The 20025-nt window shown below is 44.7% G+C and overlaps 1 protein-coding gene across 4 annotated transcripts in view; it reads left to right on the top strand.

Annotated features, from left to right (window-relative positions):
• Window positions 1-410: 410 nt before the first annotated feature.
• The window catches only part of GOLGA3 (golgin A3), a 49658-nt gene continuing 30043 nt past the window's right edge, over window positions 411-20025 (top strand). Inside the window, exons 1-7 of one of the 4 annotated variants that reach the window (XM_075898357.2) lie at window positions 411-584; window positions 5737-6019; window positions 8877-9155; window positions 10030-10142; window positions 17063-17757; window positions 18772-18883; window positions 19553-19859. In XM_075898357.2, the coding sequence (XP_075754472.2) occupies window positions 5887-6019; window positions 8877-9155; window positions 10030-10142; window positions 17063-17757; window positions 18772-18883; window positions 19553-19859 (1639 nt within the window). In that variant the 5' untranslated portion in view covers window positions 411-584; window positions 5737-5886. Of the gene's footprint in view, window positions 939-3725; window positions 6020-8876; window positions 9156-10029; window positions 10143-17062; window positions 17758-18771; window positions 18884-19552; window positions 19860-20025 lie in introns of those variants that run through there. The other 3 variants (XM_075898358.2, XM_075898356.2, XM_089775271.1) reach the window with 3 other exon arrangements.

The raw sequence follows: 20025 nt of genomic DNA, 5'->3' as shown, positions 1-20025 counted from the left end.
ACTCCCAGGCCCTGATTGGCCTGAGAGTGGAAGGAGAGTCTCCTTCTGCCATGCAAGCCTCTCAGCACTTAAAGTAAACCACCAGCTGCTGCTCAGCTGGCAGTTGACTCTAATTGCAGCGCTCCCTTGCAGGGTAGGGGTAAGAGATTTCATGTGTTTCCCCGCCCCAGGCCCTGATTGATCTAGGGGCAGTAGCGGGAACCATGGGAATCTCTACCCAGGGCCACGGGACTATTTGAACCCCGGGGAAATCGCCAATTGTTCAGAACAGCTGGTGGTTCTCTCTGGGCGTGGCAAAGACTTTGCGCACTCGCGCTCCCCCATCACCAGACCAATCAGGATCTGTGGGCGGGGAAGCATAGAAGTGACCTGGCGTGCTTCTTCCGCCTGATGCCCCACTCCCTTCCGGGGCTGCTTAGGGCCACATCAAAAATTTCTGAAGTGGCTCCTGGTCAAAAATTATCAGCCCCCTTCTCCAGCTTACAGAGCACCTACTGCCCTCTTCTACTGCTGGACAGAGGAGCACGGCGGGAAGACCAAGGCCTTCCATCGTGATCCCTCACGACACAGGGCGAGAGGGCGCGGTAACAATACCCCACCCCCATGCCAACACCACCAATTCCCCCCCTTTCCCCTCCCCCATCCCGGAAGGTGCCGGCGAAGCCCGTCCCCGCCGCTGGAAAACAGCGGGCCCCTCAGCCATTCCGCCCTGCCCCGCTCCCGGAGCCGCGGCAGCCCCAGGCCGGGGGGAAGAAGGGTCTGGGTGCGGGAGGGATCCCGGCCCGGCGCGGATCGGCACCACCCGGGCCCTCTGCGGCGGCCTTGCTAGCAGGGGGAGGAGAGGCTCGCGGCACCGCTCCCCCGCCCCCGCCGTGGCGCCACGTCTCGCCCTGGCAGCCGGAGGAAGGAGCCAGTCGCTCGAGCGCCGCTGGTGCCAGGTCTGTGGGGAGGGGCCGGGCCTGAGCGCTGCGCTCCGAGCGCCCCGGGACGGGGTGGGGGGCAAGAGCGGGCTCCGTGCCCGGGGGCACTCGGAGGGTGGCGCTGGGGAGTCTGGCTGAGACGGCTCCGGCCTGGGTTGGGCTCTGGGCTGGACGCGCCGCGGCTGGAGGGCCGAGGAGGGGTCCGCGCTCTGGCTTGGCCGGGGCGGCCCGCGGAGGTGCGGGCTGGGCAGGCCGGGGGCCTAGCTCAGAGTCCGCGGGGGGCGGGTTCAATCCCGTTGCTGTTTGCTTGTATGTCTCGATCATCCTGTCCCCACCTTCCCCGCACCCATCGGTGCTGGCGCTAGAGGGGCGGTGCTGCAGCCCCTCCTCCCCCCTTGAACTGGCTTCCGTAGGTCCAATTTGTGTCAGCTGCCCGCAGTCCCCTCTCCCCAATAAAATGGTTCCAGCAGCCACGTCCACAGGGGGTTTCCAAGGCCGGGTGGTGGATGGCTCAGTGGTGCTGAGTGTCTCTAGTTTCTTTGGGGTAGTTGGTGCTATGTCAGTGCAAAATACTAATGTGTAATCGTATCTCTTTGCCTAATATCCAGTCTTCTGGGATCAGATTGGAGACTCCTGTCATCGTAGGAGTTTCTAGTTTATGCTTCTGGTCCCTTTTTCCCCTGTCTCTGATACTGTGAAACTTGGGTGTAAGGTTACCAGTCTGTGTTGTGCTTTTAAATACTTTTAATAAAATGGGCTGTTTTAGGGGGGATTTTGGTTTGGTAAACTCGTTGGTTTTAGTGCTGGCTAGAACCCTCCTCCCACCACTGTGTAAGGTGTCTGATAGGAGTCTGTGATGTGTCTGTTATAATGGACTTTAATAGTAACTAGAAGTTACAATGTGATGACATTACATGATTAGGAACAGAGTATGGTATAGACTCTGCCCTTTTGTTATCCCTATATATAAACAACAACAAAATTCTGCAGGATGACAGTGGTGTCATCACATCACTGTGCACACTGTGTATCTTCCCTCCCCACCCCTTTCCCTTTCCCCTTCCCCTTCCCCTTCCCCAGTGCTCAGCTACCACGCAGGGCCTGCAAGGCCTCAGAGCAGCCTCCCCCTGCATCTGGGAGTGAAGAGCTGGACCCACTACAGCTGAGAGAAGGGGGTTAAGATTAGGTTACCAAACAGGAGGCGGGCAGGTTGTGAGGGGGTGACAGAAAGGGCCTGGGCTGGCGTGCTGGTGGGGGGAGAGAGAAAGGACCCCAGGGGGAAGAGGGAACATGGCCAGATTTGGGAGAGTGGGGAGCGAAACAGGGCTCTGGACTGGCAGTGTGGGGCAAGGAAAAAGGGCTTGGGCTGGAGTGGCTATGGGAAGAGGAGGATCTTTGAGTGGCATGACTGGGGGCCGGGGAGAAAAGGCCTGGGCTGGCACTGCCACAGCCTGGCCCTCCCCAGTGGCCAGGGAGAGAGCCGGAGTTGCCTGCTCCCCACAAGAGGTGGGTTGGGGAGTTGCCTGCCCCCCACAAGAGGTGGGTTGGGGTGTATAGTTAGCAGAGGGCACTAGTTTTTAAGTCTCTCTGTTCAATGCCAATGTTTATGTACAGGGCAGACAAAAGTATTTGTAGTTGCCAGGAATGTGTAATAAATCATTTAAATTAGACTGAATTATGTAAGGTGTAACTATGGTGATTAACTGCCTTTATTGCTACAGTTGGGATCTGTGTTAGGGATGTGAACAGGTAATTGGTTACCCGGTAAGCTTCACACTTAACAGGTTATGCTTACCAGGTAACAATTAATGGTTACCGGGGAGCAGCCCCCTACCCATGGCTCACTGTGGGTGGAGGGTTGCTCCAGCCCTGTGGGGCTGCTGGCTCCCAACCCACATTGACTGGGAGTCAGCCACCTTGAGCAGGGGAGGGGTCAGAAATGGCAGTGGTGGGGATTTGCTGCCTTTTGCCCCATGTGATGCTGCTGACTCCCAGTCCTAGCAGACTGGGAGCCAGCAGCTGAGCTTAGGGTTGGAAGCATCTGGTCTGGAGAAGCCCCTGCCCATGGTGCGGAGGCTGCTCCAGCTCAGCTGTGGCAGGTGGACGGGAGGCTGCTCCAGCCACTGGAATGGCCTCCCACCTGCCCACCTCCATTTAATCTGTCAACCAGTTAATCTTAATGTTTATCTGGTTAACTAAACGGGATTTTACATTCCTATTCAGTGTATAATATGTGTTGTGATTTCAGCATTGGTAGCAGGCAACTATTAATGAGTTGCATGTAGTTTTAAAAAGTCCATATCAGAGCTTTTGTAATGTATTCATCTTTTTTGTGGAGGGAAATTCCACCTTAAAATGACTATCCCAGTCCAGATACCTGTCTTTCTAGAGTACATGGACAGGGCTTATTGGTTTTGGGATAACACTGAGTTCAGTCCTATGCATGTTAAACTACTAGGCTACGTCTAGACTGGCCCCTTCTTCGGAAGAGGCATGCTAATTTCTAACTTTGGAATAGGGAAATCCGTGGGGGATATAAATAAACATGGCCGTGGCTTTTTTTCCGGCTTGGGGAAAAGCCGGAAAAGAGCGTCCAGACTGGCGCGATCCTCCGGAATAAAGCCCTATTCCGGAGGATCTCTTATTCCTACTTGCAAGTAGGAATAAGAGATCCTCCGGAATAGGGCTTTATTCCGGAGGATCGCGCCAGTCTGGACGCTCTTTTCCGGCTTTTCCCCAAGCCGGAAAAAAAGCGGCGACCATGTTTATTTAAATCCCGTGGGGGATATTTAAATCCCCCGCGGATTTCCCTATTCCAAAGTTAGAAATTAGCATGACTCTTCCGTAGAAGGGGCCAGTCTAGACGTAGCCCCTATTGTTTTCAGAGAGAGTTTAGCCTACATGACTGGTCTTAAATCTGGTGTGTGTTCCTCTTGAGACTATTACTCTCCAACGAAAGATCAAGTGGTGTGACACCTTAGAAATTATTGATGTATTCTGTGGAGATGGAGAGAGAATAAAAGATTAAGTTGCTCAAATTATCTGATTGTGTTTGGAAGTATAATTTACACTTAACAATTTTTATACTGTTAGCTAAAATTCTGGATTTAGTCAGTGCTTTTTAGTGTCTTGTGTTTGAACAGTAATATATATGTAATTTTGTAATCTACACTCCTTTTATATTATTTGAAATTGAAATACATGCAAGTTTATGTTTATAATTTAACAAATTATCAGTTGGTGTCTTGCCTCAAATTTTACCATTTGGCTGTTTGACATAGCTTTGGTTGTATGTGGAGGATTTTGTTAGGGCAAGACTACAGAGGATTTCCTAAGAAAAGGCCAGCCTTCATTGGCTGCTAATTTTCATTTTAACTGTCAACACAAGCTGTAATTAGTAGGTCATGCTCCTATAAAGTTCTGTCTGTTGGATGCTGTGCGGGAACCTGAGCTACAACTGCATAAACATTATTTAAATGAAAAGTCACATTCAAGCCTCTTTGCATTCATACTAGTAAAATAACAGACTTCAACTGGAATAATTCCCCCAAAAGAAAAATATAGCACAGGAGTCCAGATCAGGAATTATTAGGGTGACCATATGGCCCCTTTTGGCTGGGATGGTTCCCATTTTAAACCTCATCCTGGATAGTTTTACTTTGTTTGGCAAAACTGGGCAAGTTTTCTCTTGACAATTGGGATACATGCCCAGTTTTGCCCCAAAAGAGAGACGTAACACCCCCCAAGAGGGTGTGTAGAGCAACATTCATGGAGCTCAGGCAAGTGATCATCCCTAAGTGAAGGAGCTCAGGCTAGCCCTGCATGGTGGTACAGGTTGAACCTCCTAATTCTTGGATTTTCTGGTCTGGCAAAATCTGTGGTCTGGCAGGGCCATGGATGTTGCTGGACCAAAGAGCCCCAGAGCAACACAAGGGCTGGGGAGCTCTGGCTGAGTCAGGTGGCATGTGGGGACCCCCCCAACTAGGCGAGAGCCCTCAGCATCAACAGGGCTAAGAAGTGGCTGGGGAGCCCCTAGTGTCAGCCAGGGGTCAGCTGGGGAGCTCCACTGCGGCTGAGGAAGCCCCAGTGTTAGCAGGGCCATATGATCGGGTAGTCCCTCAGCTGCAGCAGAGCTACATTCAGTCTGGTGGCCCCAGCCAGGAATCCCAGAATACCCTCAGTGGCTGCGGGGTGGGGGTGACTGGGCAGCTTCTGTCAGTGAACCCCTGGCTGAAATGGGGCTGGAGGAGGCAGGTGGCATCAGTCGGGGAATCCACGGACTCCCCAATGGCAGCAGGGCAGCCCCAGCAGTGGGTCAGGATGGCTGGGTCACTCTGATTGACAGCAGGATGGCTGGGAGGGCCCCAATTGGGAACCACAGGAAACACCCTGTAGCTGTGGGACTTACAGCGGCCAAACAGTCACCTCTGGAAAGAGGAGCCTGGGAGTACGGCAGCCAGCAGGGGAGCACTGACCTCCCCTGGTCCAGCAAACTCCCTTGTCTAATGATCTTAAATCAATTGTCTGGGTGCAAAACTAATTGATGTAGTATTGCAAAGGTCTACATACTGAAAGTTGAGAAATATATTGTTAAATAATGCACTCCTTGGGCATGGAAGTAAGTACTTGGTTGTATTTTGTTGTCTCTGCTAGTATTTCATACCCTGATTCTGTACATTGAAGTAAATGGATGAAGAGCTATTTGTAAGTGCTACTTACTGTCTGTCCGGTATCTTTAAAGTTGTGAATGTTTTTGAAATGAATGTATTTGTTTCCAGTGAATGAAACATCTTGGTAATTGCTTTTTTGCCTTCAGGCTATTTTCATGACCTTCTGAATATTCTCAGCTGCATGCTGTAAACCAACGAATGAAAAGCCCAATATTGTGCTACTATGCAGCATCTCAAATAGCACTGCTGCAGATGGAGAGAATCTGGACTTGAAGGCAAATTAATTTTCTTGGATCATGGACTCATCTTCTCTTCAGCAAGGTGCCCTGTTAGAGAACAGAGCTAGCAATGGGGCCCCTCATAATTCTGAAGGACATCCGGATTATAAGACCAAATCAGATCTGCCAACCGAAGGAGCTGAAAGTAATTGTGAGTTGTTTTATAAGAATTGGGTCACTTTATTGTTATTAGAGGGTTTGGCAACTTTTTCAAACCAAAGAGCCAAACTACATAAACATTCAGAACAAATGGTCAAAAAAGAGGGGGTATGTAAGAATACCCATTTGCATGACTGAAAATATACAACTTCATATTATTGATAATTGACATGATGATTAATAATATAAATGAAGCATTACATACACAGACTTTATTTAATAGGACTTTTGCTGCTTCTGGGGGTGCAGTTTGAGGATGGGGGTGCAGGAGTCAGGTTTGGGTGTAGAAGGGGCTAAGGGTAAGAGGTCAGGGTTTGTGGCAAATGTGGGAGGCAAGGCGCTGGGGGTGGGAAATAGAGTATGTGGCTGGGCTCTGGGGCTGGATTACCTTACCTGGCCCGGGTTGGGCTGCTGCACCAGAGCAGCAGTACCTGGACGAGGGGCCAGGCCAGGAGAATCGTGTCTTCCCCTCCTACCTGTGCTACACCCATCACCTTTTTTTAGGTGAGGGGCCATTGTCCCATAGAAAAATCAGTCAGGGAATACACAAGTGAGAAGCAAAAAAACAACCCCTCCAAAAACCTCCACTGATGTGGCCCCCCAACTTGAGACATCTCACTCCCCTGGTGCTCCAGCCCCATGTGAAGCGGGGGCAGGAAGGACTGAGGTTCAACTCTTCTTCCAGGGTTAGTTGGTTTTGTGACCCCCCAGGCTCTGAGATGGAGCCAAAAATAAGGGGTCCAATATGCGTGATTGAGCTGCCAGTAAGTGGAATAGGGATAAGGATTGGGGTGCAGATCTTGCCAGAGGAAGGATGCAGGAGCAGGATGGGAGTAAGGTATCTGGCTAGTGGCTGGAAGGGTGCAGCAGCAGGTGGGAGGAGGGTGTAGGAGTAGGGAGTGGGCTGGGGTAGGGTGTCTGACCAGCGGGGAGGGAGCAGGAGCAAGGTGTGTGTGTGTCTAGCCAGGGACAGAAGCAGGGTGCAGGTGCGTGTCTGGGCAGTGGGGAAGGGCAAGAGTGGGCTGGGAGATGCAGGGTTTTGGTGTGGGAGGGGACGGGGGTGCTGGGTCTGGGCCCCATTTACTTGCCTTTGCATTCCAGGCTGCTCTCAGGCTACTTGGCCCAGGCATGGCTTCCTGCTGCTCCATTGGCTGGATTCTGGCTAATGGAGCAGCAGGAAAAGCCTTCAGGCAGCATGTCTGTGCACTGCTGGATCCTCTCAAGGAGGGAAGGGAAGGAGAGGGAATGCGCACACATGGAGCTGTTTGTGGCTCCACTTCTATCTCGATCGCACAGAGGCTCAGGGTTTTCTCCATTCCCTTCCCCACTGCAGGAAGCTGGCGCCGGATCTGATTTTGCGGGATGTGAATGTCTGGAGTGCCAGTGTGGGCTTCCTGTTGCGGGTGGGCAGGAAAGGGGGGCTGAGTTTGAGCTGCGAGCTATATTTGGCTCTGGGGCCTCAGGTTGCCAATCCCTATTCTAAAACCTCTCTCTCTCTCATGGCTTTCGCTCATGAAATTTATTGACCATTATTTTGTTGGATTCAGTAATGCGCATAATGCTACAGAATGTCTTGTGAAAACTATAACTTATCTGTCTTAGAAATTCAGAAGAGATCTGTCTTTGTAATTAAAATCTACTATTTAATATTGTTTTAAAACCATTAATTAAATACAGCTATTAATTTTTAGAAGGATTGCTCAATCTATGTTGTATTTTTCTTCCCCTGAAGTTAAGAGTCATTAAGCATTTGTCTGCATCTTGAGTTATTCTGGAATAACTTCATGTGTGGACACTCTTATTCTAGAAAAAGTGTTTTTTCCCCCTTAGTTAGCTTAATCCACTAAACAGTTCCACTTTACAAAATAAAGTAGAAAACTACATTTTTCACAAGAAATTTGGTAATGTGCTGACCTAAATACTCCAACTGGAAGTAGACAACATGGGATGGATAACTCAATGATTGCCTGTTCTATTCTTACCCTCTGAAGCACCTGGCATTGGCTTTTCTTTGGCAAACAGACAGTAGGGACACCTTGAGCATGGGATTGCATCTCTGACCAATTTGGCTAAAAGCCAAACCTAGTCTGCATATGTGAAACTGATTTAATGTTGATTGGAAATGGTCAAGTAATGAATATTTGTGACTCCCACCTATCCAGTTCTAGTTTGGTTTTGATCATAGAGCTATCATAAGGAGAGCCAAATGTAAATAAAAGCTCTGATCAGACAACCTGGAATCTGATATTCAGGATATAATCATAAAATGAATCAATTTAACTCTATCCTGTCCTTCTCTCCATCAGATGCCGTCCTAATAATCATGGCTTATAAATAGATTAAATACAATATTTTCTTCTTGTTTTTAATTGCAACTTCCAGTGCTTTCAAAAGATTTCAGACATTTATCAAAATTATTGCAGCTAAAATAACCTTTAAAATACGAATAATATTTAAACGGAAAAATGGCTCTTTCCTCTTGACAACTTCTGATGCAGTTAGGCATTGCCAATACAAAAAACTGAGATGTATAAAAAATTAGCGAAGTGAAACTGTAACCGTTTATGTAGTTAATGGATGAGCCAGGGTTCATTGGTGAATGTGCATGGTTACACCCAGCCCCACTCCCTCTCCCTTGCCCTATAGCCTCTGTATTGGCAGCAGTGTGGGAGGAGCCAGTGCTCATGGGGAGCATTAGCCTTTCACTCTGCGTGTAAACTAGGGATGTGAACATGTATCCATGTACTTGGTTAACCAATGGCTTGGTTTGGTTTTGGAAGTGTGTAGAGGATTGAATGGGATCACTTACAGCTGCCGGTGTAAATAATGTGATCTAACTTTCTTTTCAGTAACTTGTATTAATGCCAACAAAGTGTCAAATGAAGGAGAGATCCTGGAGATAAACAGCAAAGAGGACACTTACCAGAATGGACCAGAGGCTGTCTATCCTGACCTCCCTTTGCCTTTGGAACCCACTAGCAAGCTACATGGTCAAGGGTCTCCAGGTGTGGCTGGTTTCCATGACAACCTAAGGAAGTCTCAGGGAACTAGTGCTGAGGGCATAGTTCTTAGAAAAGAAGCTTTGCAGTCACTCAAACTAAGTCTTCCCATGCAAGAAACTGAATTGTGTAAGCATCTGTTTAATGTAGAGCCCCTGCTTCTCTTGCTGCCTAAAGCTTTTTCCTCCGAGCGTGTCTGCAGAATTTCCATGATAATACTTAAGCTTGGACTAAACTTCATGTTTGCAATAAACAAATTTGGACAAATTAATTTTTTGCAATAAAACTCTCTTCTTTCAGTAAAGCATGTACACTAATGTTTAATAAATTTGGTTGTTCTACTGACCTGTTCATTATAGTGGATAGGAGGCTAAATTGCCCTAGATTGTCCCACTTTGGAAGTAATGGGATGACACTGAAAAACTGACACATTTTTGTTAAATAATAGCAAAAGCTTCTTACAGTGGGATGTCTTAGACTAGAATAGGCTCTCAAGGGAAGTAAAGGAAGCTGCGTCGTATAATCAATATTAGACTGGACAACACAAGAAAATGAACTGTAGAGAGCAATCATTCACTAGACTCTGAGGGATGGGACTAGAAATGAAGTAGATTTTGCCTATTTCTGCCAATCTCTAAAAATGTGGGTTCTAAAGCAGGTGGGACTTAGAGGGTAAAAGTATTTTTGCTCTTACTGTGGAAGATTTGTCTCAGATCACTTGAAAGTGTTATGACATTTGCAAATATAAAAGGATTAAATTAAGCATTCTAATCTCTATGCTTACACAAGGTTAGCATGGAATATGTGGGGAATATTCCTGAGCTGCATGCTAAGGTTTGTCCTTGTGAATGATGCTTGCTCTGCTTATGCATGAATGTTGTGTGTGTATATATATGGTGCTGATGGGGAAAGTGGTTAATGTGAGGATATTTTCCACCATTTGTGTTGTGTCTGTGTTTTTTGAAGTTTTCTATGTGACTTCAGAGGTAACTCTTTTGCATAGGTTCAGCAGAGTCTTCACTTCCATTGGAAAAAGAGGAACAAATCAGACTTCAGGCAAGAAGGCGTTTGGAAGAGCAGCTCAAACAGTACAGAGTGAAAAGGCACCAAGAAAGAGTAAGAACTTAGCTGATTCCATGTTTCTAGGTGATCTCTATGTTGGTGGGAAGCTAGAAAAATGAACCTCATACCTGACCCAAATTGTCTGTTTTCCTTGCTGTAAATATTCAATAACCTTCTAGCCAGGAACATGGTTTTTTTTTCTACTTTTCTGTTTGTGCCCAATATTGCCTTCAGTTGTGTCATGGTAATCCATGAAGGATAAAGGGATGCATTAATGCAGTTGAAGGAAGAATTTGGTCTTTTTTTCCCCCTTGAGGCCTGACTGATTATTTGTTGTATATACTATGGTGGCCTATTTACCGTGGTCCACAACTTTGAGACTTTGAGTGACTTCCTTTGCTCATTAGGAATTTCTCAATGAAATGGTTGCTTCTAGGTTTTGTTGTGATAGTTTGGAAAGTCTAGTGTGAAGAACAATAATATATATTTGGAGTAGGAGAAATTTTAAATCCCTTGTTAAGACTAGTGGAAGTTTACTCAAGACTATGCTTTTCTTCTCAGAGTGTACAGGTTGGATCTCCCAGGTCTGGCACCCTCAGGACCTGAGATGTCCAGGTTAGGGAGTTTGCCAGACCATGGGAGGTCAGTGTTGCCCTGCTGCTGCTCCTCTCCCTGGGGCTCTCCACCCTGCTGCTGCCCCACTAATGTTGGCTCAATTAAGGTTCCCTGCCCTGCTACCTGTCTGCTGCTGCTAAGGTTTCCCAGAGGTTTCCCAGCCAGGGACACCTGACAACTGCCAACCCCTTTATTGCTGCTTGCCTCTGCTACTTCCAGGGGTTCCTTGGGGTTCTCTGGGTTACCTGACTGCCCTGCTGTTGCAGCCTGGCTCCACTGCTGCCAGGGATTTCCCAGAGTTCCCTGGCCGGGGCCACCAGGCTGACTTTGCTGCCACCGGGGATTCCCCTGCTGGGGTGTGACTCCCTAACTGACTCCTGGCCCTGCTGCCAGAGTTCCCTGGCTGGGGCTTCCAGACCACCGCCAATCCTTGCTGCCCCTGGTGGTTTCCAGGGGTTCCCTGGCTGGGACTCGTCACTGGGGACTTCCTTGTTGGGACCAGGCCTCCCAGGCGGCTGCATGGCCCCGCTGTCCGGCTACCAGGCTGCTGCCAGTCCCGTTGCCAGGAGCTCTCTTGACTGCGTGGCCCCCCCCCCGATGCCAGGGGTTCTCCAGCTGGGGTGGAGGCTCCCTGACACTGCCTGGCCCTGCTGATGCCAGGGTTCCCCTGCCTAGCCATTTGTGCCCAGCTGCGACTCCAGACCCCACATTCTGCTGGGGCTCTTGGGTCCAGCAACCTCCATGGCCTTGCTGGATCAGAGTTGTTGCTGGACCAGAGTGCTGGATGTGGGAGGTTCAGCCTGTACTGTACAAGGTTTCCATGTATTCACTATCTGCAATAACTGTACACTTTTCATCATCTCATTAGACCAACTCACTTTATTTGTTTATAGTGCAGTAGAGCTCTAAGCCCGCACTGAGGACTAGTTCCATTCAGCTAGATAGAGTTAGTACATTTTAGTCTAAAGTAACAGACAGGAAGACATAGCCCCTAGTAGGGATGTAAGTGACTAATCAACTAGTCAACTATCAGATAAGCAAGAGCTTAGCGGATAGTCTACACACTAGTTGCGCTCTTCTCCCCCCTTCCCCCTGGCTGCCTCTCTCAGAAAGAGGCAGCAAGGCAGAGAAAAAGGAAGGAGTCCTGGGAGGAGTTGGCTAAAAAGCCAGTTCCCCCCAGCTCTAGCTCCATGGGAGGGGGTAGGGGCGCAGCAGCAGTGTTCCACCTTTGAAAAGTACAAGAGTCTCCTCTGGGGCTCTTGCACATTTCAAAGCAGAAACACCACATGGAGCTTGAGGCCAGCGGGGGACTCTGTCTCCCGCTGGCCTTAAGCTCCATTCCACGATTCAGTCTTTGAAAAACACAAGAACCCCTCCTGGAGCTCTTGTATATTTCAAAGGTGGAAACCCCTACGGCACTTCTGCCTTTGAAAAATAGCAACAGCCCAGCAGGCTCGTCTACATTTCAAAGCGGAAGCTCCCTTTTCGACTAATTGAATAGTCGATGGAAATTCCATTGACTATTCGATTAGTTGATTAACCTAATTTTAATATCCCTAACCCCTACCCAGAGAACTTCCAATCTCAAATACAAAAATAAAGCCTGCGGGAAAGAGGCACAATACCAAGCAAAGGCCTGATCCTATGATGACAGGAACAGTCAAAATCTGAATTTAGTATGTAAGTAGACCATTGAACTCAAATGAGACTCCTAACATGGATGAAGTTACTAATGATTATGTTTGCTGGACTGGGGCAGTAAGATCAGGATAATGATGGGCAAATGTCTATTTCCTTGATTTGCAAAAAAGAGAGTAGGCCTATGGTGTAGGTGAAATGATAGGGAAAGAGGGGTAAGTGATGGGATCAGGAAGTGGAGAAGAAAGAAGAGGGATGGAGAGGAGCATGCTGGATAGATTAAACCTTTTGACAATAAGTTTTGAATGACGGATTCTACAGTTCGTATTTGAGCAATACTAAGGGTACTTCTAGACGGCATTGCTCTTTCGGGATACTGTAAGTATCCTAAAATAGCGACGCCGCATCTTTAACTGTGCCTGCTATTTCCTGAAATAGTGTGCATGCTATTCTGGCATCCCTGTAGCCCTCATTCCATAAAGGTTAAGGGATTTGTCAGAATAGTGCCATATTTTGAAATTTGGCACTGTGTAGACAGCGCCAAATTTCAAAATAAACTTTTGATTTAGACTTGGAATAAGTAACGCAGTTTGCATAGCGCGAATTGTGTAGCTTATTCTGACAGAAGGGTGCTGTAAGTTGACCTTGTGCTCATGATACTTGTGATTATTTCTAAGCTTTTTTGCTCTTACATATTTATCTCATAACATGACGTTTAGATTGACAGTTAGGAAGCTTTCTAAAATAGAGTGGTAAAACACTAGAATAAGTTGCCTAGGAAGGTTGTGGAATTTCCATCTCTGGAGATATTTAAAAGCCGGTTAGATAGACATCTATCAGGGATGGTCTAGATCAGCATTTCTCAAATTGTGGGTCGTGATCCCCCTGGGGGTCACGAGCAACTTAGGGGGTGGTTGCAGCTGGATTTGGTTTTTCACTTGTGACCCCTCTTCCCCTGGGCTGTGAAGGGTGATGGAAGGCAGCTGCCGGCAAGCTGCACAGCGTGGCCGAGGCCGTGGGATTCCAGGAGCGTGGCTCAGCTGCAGGAGGAGGCAAGGCTAATGATGTTAAATTCTCGGGAATAAACTTGGAATATTCTCCAATGCGAGAATTTTTGAGAATTTTCTCTTAAATACTTGTTAAATAGTTTTAAAAAGAGTTTTATTATTTATAATAATGTCTTTAATAAAATTTCAAGAATCATGAAAGCTTCCAATTGTAAAAATGTAAATTTGGGAAAGTAAAGGAAAAAGAAAGGTTTAAGTTACTAGAACTCTTATTACAAATCTTCTGGTGCAGGATACAAATATTTTTAACTTTCTGGATTGTATACAAATCTAATCAGAATCTGCACTTTCCGAATCTGACCCATATATTTCTCTCTCTCCTTTCTCATACATATCCTCTTCTTTGACTTCTTTTTTCTCTTCAGCATCATCAATTTCTTCTTCCTCATTTCTCTGGTTCTGTTTCCTTTTTTCTCTTGGAGATTTCAACGGAGCATCATTTGGGTTTTTAAGAAGCTTTATATTATGGGCTATGAATGTCAGCTTGCCTGCCCTTTCTTGTGTCAACTTGTTTCGTTTTGCATTATGAATGATACTGTAAGTACTGAAACTTCTTTCAGTTGCTGCTGCTGTTGGTGGCGGCATATTCAATATGTTGATTTCCCTAATTTTGATCCATAGTAAATACCTTTCTACCATGTTACTGCATCCTATTGAGCCAGCTGATTTTGTTACATATGATTTTCCAAAAAAACCTTCTTTAGCATGATACTCTGAAAGCTCTGCAGTGACTTTTGCTGAGTGATCAGTGCCATACATTCTTGTGACTAATCTATCGATGAATTCAGTTCCTTGTATGTGTTCATTTCTAGTAAGGCACTCACCATTGAATTTTGGATCTAGAATATTTGCAGCATAGTGAATGTCTTAGAGACATATCTTTATTTTTTCAAAACTTTTCATCACATGCTGCTGTTCTTGTTTGGTAAGTGGACTTTCAGGAAGTAGCCTATCAAAATGATCGCTTAATTCCCTGAAACATTCAGGAACTTTGCTCATTTTGGCTGGTCAGATTCAAGCAGCGTAATCCATTTAACAGGACTTATCAGTGCATGCAGTTTTTGGACCCGTACCCAAAATACATCTTCATCCAGGATTGAATTCCTGGTGTGTTTGCTCAGTTTAGTCTGTAAATCTTCATGGACAGCAAGGCATTTTAAGACTTTTTTTTAATTTCAATAAGCTTTTCAAACAATATAAAATGGAACCCCACCTAGTTTTAACTGGCAATGTAAGTGCACAAGTTTGATTTTTCTCTTTTGAAAATGCAATAAAATGAGCTCGTAAAACTTGCAGTTTGTTACTTTCCTTCACAGTAGTTTTATAGGTAGCTTCAGTTTCTTGAACAGATTTTAAGTTACTGGTGTCACCAATTAACAAATTTAATGTATGAGCAGCACAAGTGTACATATCAATGCTTAACAAAAAATATAATCACATTGCTAAGGATTTCACCATTACTGCAGCATTATCAGTGACAATGGCACCACATTTTTCTGTGCCTATTTCTGTCATTATTTCTTCCACGCAGAATGCCATATGCTCAGCAATATGGCGTTCAACATTGGTTGCGACTGTCTTGTAAAACACTTGTTGGGATGTTGATATAATAAAATTTATAACGGATTCATTCCTTTGGTTGCTCCAAGCATCACACTGCAGTGCAAGAGAAGAGGGTTCAGCAATTTTTGTTTTTATAAGAGCATCAACATGTTGATACTCAGCTTACAAAAGTTTGTTAGAAAGTGTGTACCTGGATGGCGCATCTTGTAAGATGGTCTTATTTTTTGCATGAAAGTAATCCAATCTTTATTTTCAACCAGTGAAAGAGGTGATCCGGATGAGAATATAGCTTGTGCAAAAAATTCATCCAAAACTTTTTCACTTTCATTCATAGAATCAAAGTAGCGACTTATAGAGTGAGACGCCTTGGCTGAACTAGATGTGGAAGGTGTTGTAAATTCACTATCACAGTATTCTATAGATGTTGAGGTGATCTGCTTCTGGACTCTGAGAATTTTGTAGTCTTTTCTTTGATGTAAGCAGGAGTCTTCAAACAATTGGAAATATTCTTTCTCATCCTTGTCGCACTTCTAATGTATTTAGCCTTGCAGTACTTACATTCATATAACACTTTCCATTTAACTGTTTTATGAAGGAAATAATCCCACACATCACTTTTAGGCTTAGTTCTTCTTTTCATACTGATGAAAACACAATTACACCTTTCACAAAAGAGAATAAATGTGTTATATACTTTTTGTGATGCTTCCAGAAAGTTACTTAAGTCAGAATTCCTGACTCATGAATGTTATAGAAAGTTCCATAACATTCTGGAATGTTATGGAACGTTCTCAAACTACCTGAATGATCAAGAAAGCTCTTTAACATTCAGGGTGTTCTAAAAGTTGAATACAATACATTATTTCAAGAGGAAATGAAAAATTCTCAAATTCTCGGGAAATAATCTTTTGGAGAATATTTTCCAGAGAATATTCTCACCTCACATCATTAGGCAAGGTGGCGGAGCAGACGCATGAGGGGCCGGCCGGGGCATGGTTGCCGGGTGACCGAACGCTTCCCCAGCTGGGAGAGGGCGGGATCCCTCAGGCAGCGGGCTGGTGGATTGGGTTGGGGCAGAGGACCCAGAGGTAAATAAGGGCACATGGGGGTCAGAGGAGGAGAGGAGAGGAGAGGAGAGGAAGGAACCAATTAACCAACCAACCAAAGGGACACAAAGCGGAAAAGAGGCACAGAGGAGAAAGAAATGGGGGGGAAGGAGACTGCAGGGTAGGAAGGGCGTTGAGGACCGCAAAGACCTTGAAGGAACCCCAGGAGGGTAAGGAGTCTGGTGAGAAGGGGGAGGAAGTGATCCAGGGCAGTGAGGGTGGGGGGGGGAGGTCACACAAATGTATTTAGCATTTTAGGGGGTCATGGTATCACAAAGTTTGAGAACCCCTGGTCTAGATGGTACTGGGTCCTGCCATAAAGGTGCGACTGGACTCGATCTCTCAAGGTCCCTTCCAGTTCTAGTGTTCTGTGATTTTAATCTAGTACTTATGAGATTTATTTGTGTACATATATATTTAATCAATACAATTGTATTTAATTTGTCTAGTGTCAACATATAACTTATTCTATAATTAGAATATGAATATTTGATCTAATATTATATTTTAAAGTTTAAGTTTTTGCAGCTGCACTTATTTAGTAAATGCTAAATACAATTAGTACCCATGAATTTACTTTCCATAATTTTGTTTTTAAATGTACACATCTAAATCATAATGTTCTGAAAAGCATCTGAAAATACATATTCTATTCTTTGCTTTCTTATAATAACTTTTGGAAAGATTACAGCCGTTATTCAGATGCTGAAACCTTTATTAAGTTGATTAGCTTTTACAGTTTACCTATATTACCATCATCATGTTTAGATTGAGCCTCAGTCAGTTAGCTCTTCTCCATATCCAAATGTGAGCCAACGTTAACTAGCTAATTAATATTAGACTGTTTGTGAAGTGCTATTTAACTACTATTATAAAAGAAAACTGAATCTTATATACCTTTCTAAATACAATTACAAGAAAAAATTGATGCAAGTTGAAGTGGTGTTGTGTTCTAGAACTTATTATTTCTTCTGGTTTCTTTTAGTCCAGCTACTCTACATCCAAAAACCGACCCTCTAGTACACTAGATCCTGAGCTGATGTTAAATCCAGAAGTCTTGCCAAGGGCCAGCACTGTAGCTTTGACAAAAGAGTACTCCTTCTTGCGGACCAGTGTCCCACGGGGGCCAAAACTGGGCAGCTTAGGACTTCCAGCCACTTCAAAAGAGAGAAGAAGCTCCAAATCTTCCAAGTCAAGTAAAATCCGGTCCTTGGCTGATTACAGAACTGAAAATTCAGATCCTGAAAATGATACTAGTAATTTTGTTACTTTTGATGCATCTGGTGGATCTCTAAAGCATAATAGAAGTGGTCTGACATCTGTTGTATCTGAGATCAGTCTCCACTCTGAAACAGATGACCGACTAGAGAGTTCCTCCTTGGCAGGAGACAGTGTTTCAGAGATTGATGGAAGTGAATTAGGAATAAGGCTGGATGGAAATGAGAGTGACAGCTCTACCTACAGCAGTGTTTCAGGAAGGGGGCCGAATAACATTTTACTGATTGCAGAAGGCAAACAGAGCATTTCATATACGATAAGTGGCCAGGAGATCCCTCCAGATGGAGTTGGGCAATTTCCTTCCATCAGAGAAGTATTGCAGGCTGCAGAAGCAGAGCATCATGCCCAAGAGCAGGAAGTTAATGGGGAAGTGCGAAGTCGGAGAGACAGTATTTCTAGCAGGTAAGATGTTGTATTGCACAATACACACACGTTGAACTTCTTTGGCATATGCAACTTGAAGCTTTATATCCAAAATGCTGTAGGGAATTAACTAAACTCGTGTTCAGTATGATCACATTTTTGATGACTAATTACTCTAGTAGCCCATAAAATCACATTATTTATTAATCTGGGAACACCCAGGGTTCAGAGGAAGAAGCAGTTCTCCATGTTGCTGCTCTTTCCCTCTGACCCCAAATTAGAGGAATGGCAGCGTGTAGAATCACTTACCCTGAGGCTTTTTCTTGCTGCTCCCATTGTGGTCAGGGATGATGCCTGGGAGTTGCAAAGCTGCAGATAAGTGCTCCACTCCCACGTGCAACCCATCCCTTACAGGAAATCAGAGTTGCACTAGCAAGTGGAAAACTAGTCAAAATCACAATGCTATTGTTGTCTAAAGATGCAGTTACCAAAACAACTTGTTCAAATTCAGAAAAGACAATTATTTTCTTGTCCTCGAAAGAACTACCCAACCTCCCAACATTCTTAGAGCATTCAGTTGTCATTAGATAATCACAATCCGTGCCTAATTCTGGATGCGATAAGAACAAAAGCGAAAGTTCTTCCCCCACTTTCTCTAAACTTAATGGATATACTGGGGAAAGGAAATAGGGGATTCTCCATGCTGTAAATCTTTTGGTGAGGAGTTATTTCGAGTCTGAAGTTAGCTCATTACTTTCTTTCCAGGAGACCAAACATCAGTCAATGATATGCTTGTTTTTGGGAATTCAGCTCTCTTTCAGGCCAGTGTTCTGTGCGTAACAGCTTTTTCTCTGTCAGTGGCAAGTGAGATTTGTTTAGTTCTTTTTGTTGAGTCTTTCACAAAACTAAAAAGACTGCCCACAGTTCTATTTCATTTACAGCTGAGTTTAGTGGTGTCTGAACAGCCTGTAACTTCAGCTTCACTTCCCTGTAAATGAGTGATTATAAAAAATTCCTAACTCTTTTTAAATGTGCTTGTTTTATTGTTTCCAGTGTGTCTATGGAAAGCTCTGTTGCAGGAACGCATGATGAAATGTTGCAGGTCCTAAAAGAGAAGATGAGACTAGAAGGACAGCTCGAAGCACTGTCATTAGAAGCTAATCAGGTAGAAAATGAATCTGAATTCCTGTATTTCCTAAACTACAGCCATATGCTAATTACAATTTTGAAGTATTTCACACAGTGTTCTCTGAGAGGTGGCTTTAATGAATGTTGTATAAGATAAATGAGAAGATTGTTTAATTTAAATAGTTTCTTAAGCTACCCCCCCCCCCATACTAAAGGCATCCAGAAAGAGAAAATAAACTAAATGGAGTGATAAGGAAAGTAATAAATGTTGAGGCAATATACATTATTTTTTCTCCTTAAAGTGAGTAGCAATTTCAGACTTCCTTCAAAAAAGGAGAGAAGGTAAGGATGTGACTGCCAAATGGGACATTGGGCCAGAGGAATGAATACATGCAAGCGTAAAATGGGTATTTAAAGCAAGACTTTCTGTGTCTAGCAGGCTATCTTAAGTACCAAATACCTGTGTCACCTCTTTTGTTTAAAGGGTGCAGTTTATTTTGTATCGGCACTTATCTATATTTTTCTTCATACTTGAGACATTTATTAAATATAGTGCAAATTTTCCTCCTGTTACAAGTAATTGTTATCCAGCATAGCAAAACCTTTTTGGAGCTGCTGTTTAGACAGCATATTGATTTCTCTTTTTTGCTAATATGCTACACTTATTTAATTTTCACAAAATTATTTTTTGTTTGGATTTGTCCAGGCACTCAAAGAGAAGACTGAGCTGCAAGCTCAACTTGCAGCCTTGAACATGAAGCTTCAGGCACAGATGGAGCACAGCCAGAACAGCCAACAGAAGCAGGATTCTTTGAGCTCAGAAGTGGCTACCTTAAAGCAGTCTTGCTGGGATCTTGAACGAGCTATGGCTGACTTGCAGAACACCTTAAAAACCAAGAATGCTAGCTTGGCTTCCTCAAATAAAGATCTGCAGTTGGCAGAAGAACAGTACCAAAGACTCATGGGAAAAGTTGAAGATATGCAAAAAAATGTTCTCAGCAAGGATAGCACAGGTGAGCTGATTTAAACTTGAATCTTGAGAACTTACTTTTTTCTGTTCTACAAGCAATTTCTTTAAATCTTCTTTCTTGTGTGCACCGTCAATTACCAATATAATTTCCTTTTTTGGCAGGTTAATCATTTTCTTGTTTGCATCAAAACATTGTCTACAGGATCTCA

This window comes from Pelodiscus sinensis, chromosome Z (genome assembly GCF_052426305.1).
Source record: "Pelodiscus sinensis isolate ZL-2025 chromosome Z, ASM5242630v1, whole genome shotgun sequence".
In the NCBI taxonomy this organism is placed as follows: domain Eukaryota; kingdom Metazoa; phylum Chordata; order Testudines; family Trionychidae; genus Pelodiscus; species Pelodiscus sinensis.
Note: the sequence above shows the minus strand (reverse complement) of the source record. Positions and strands in the feature narration are given on the sequence as shown.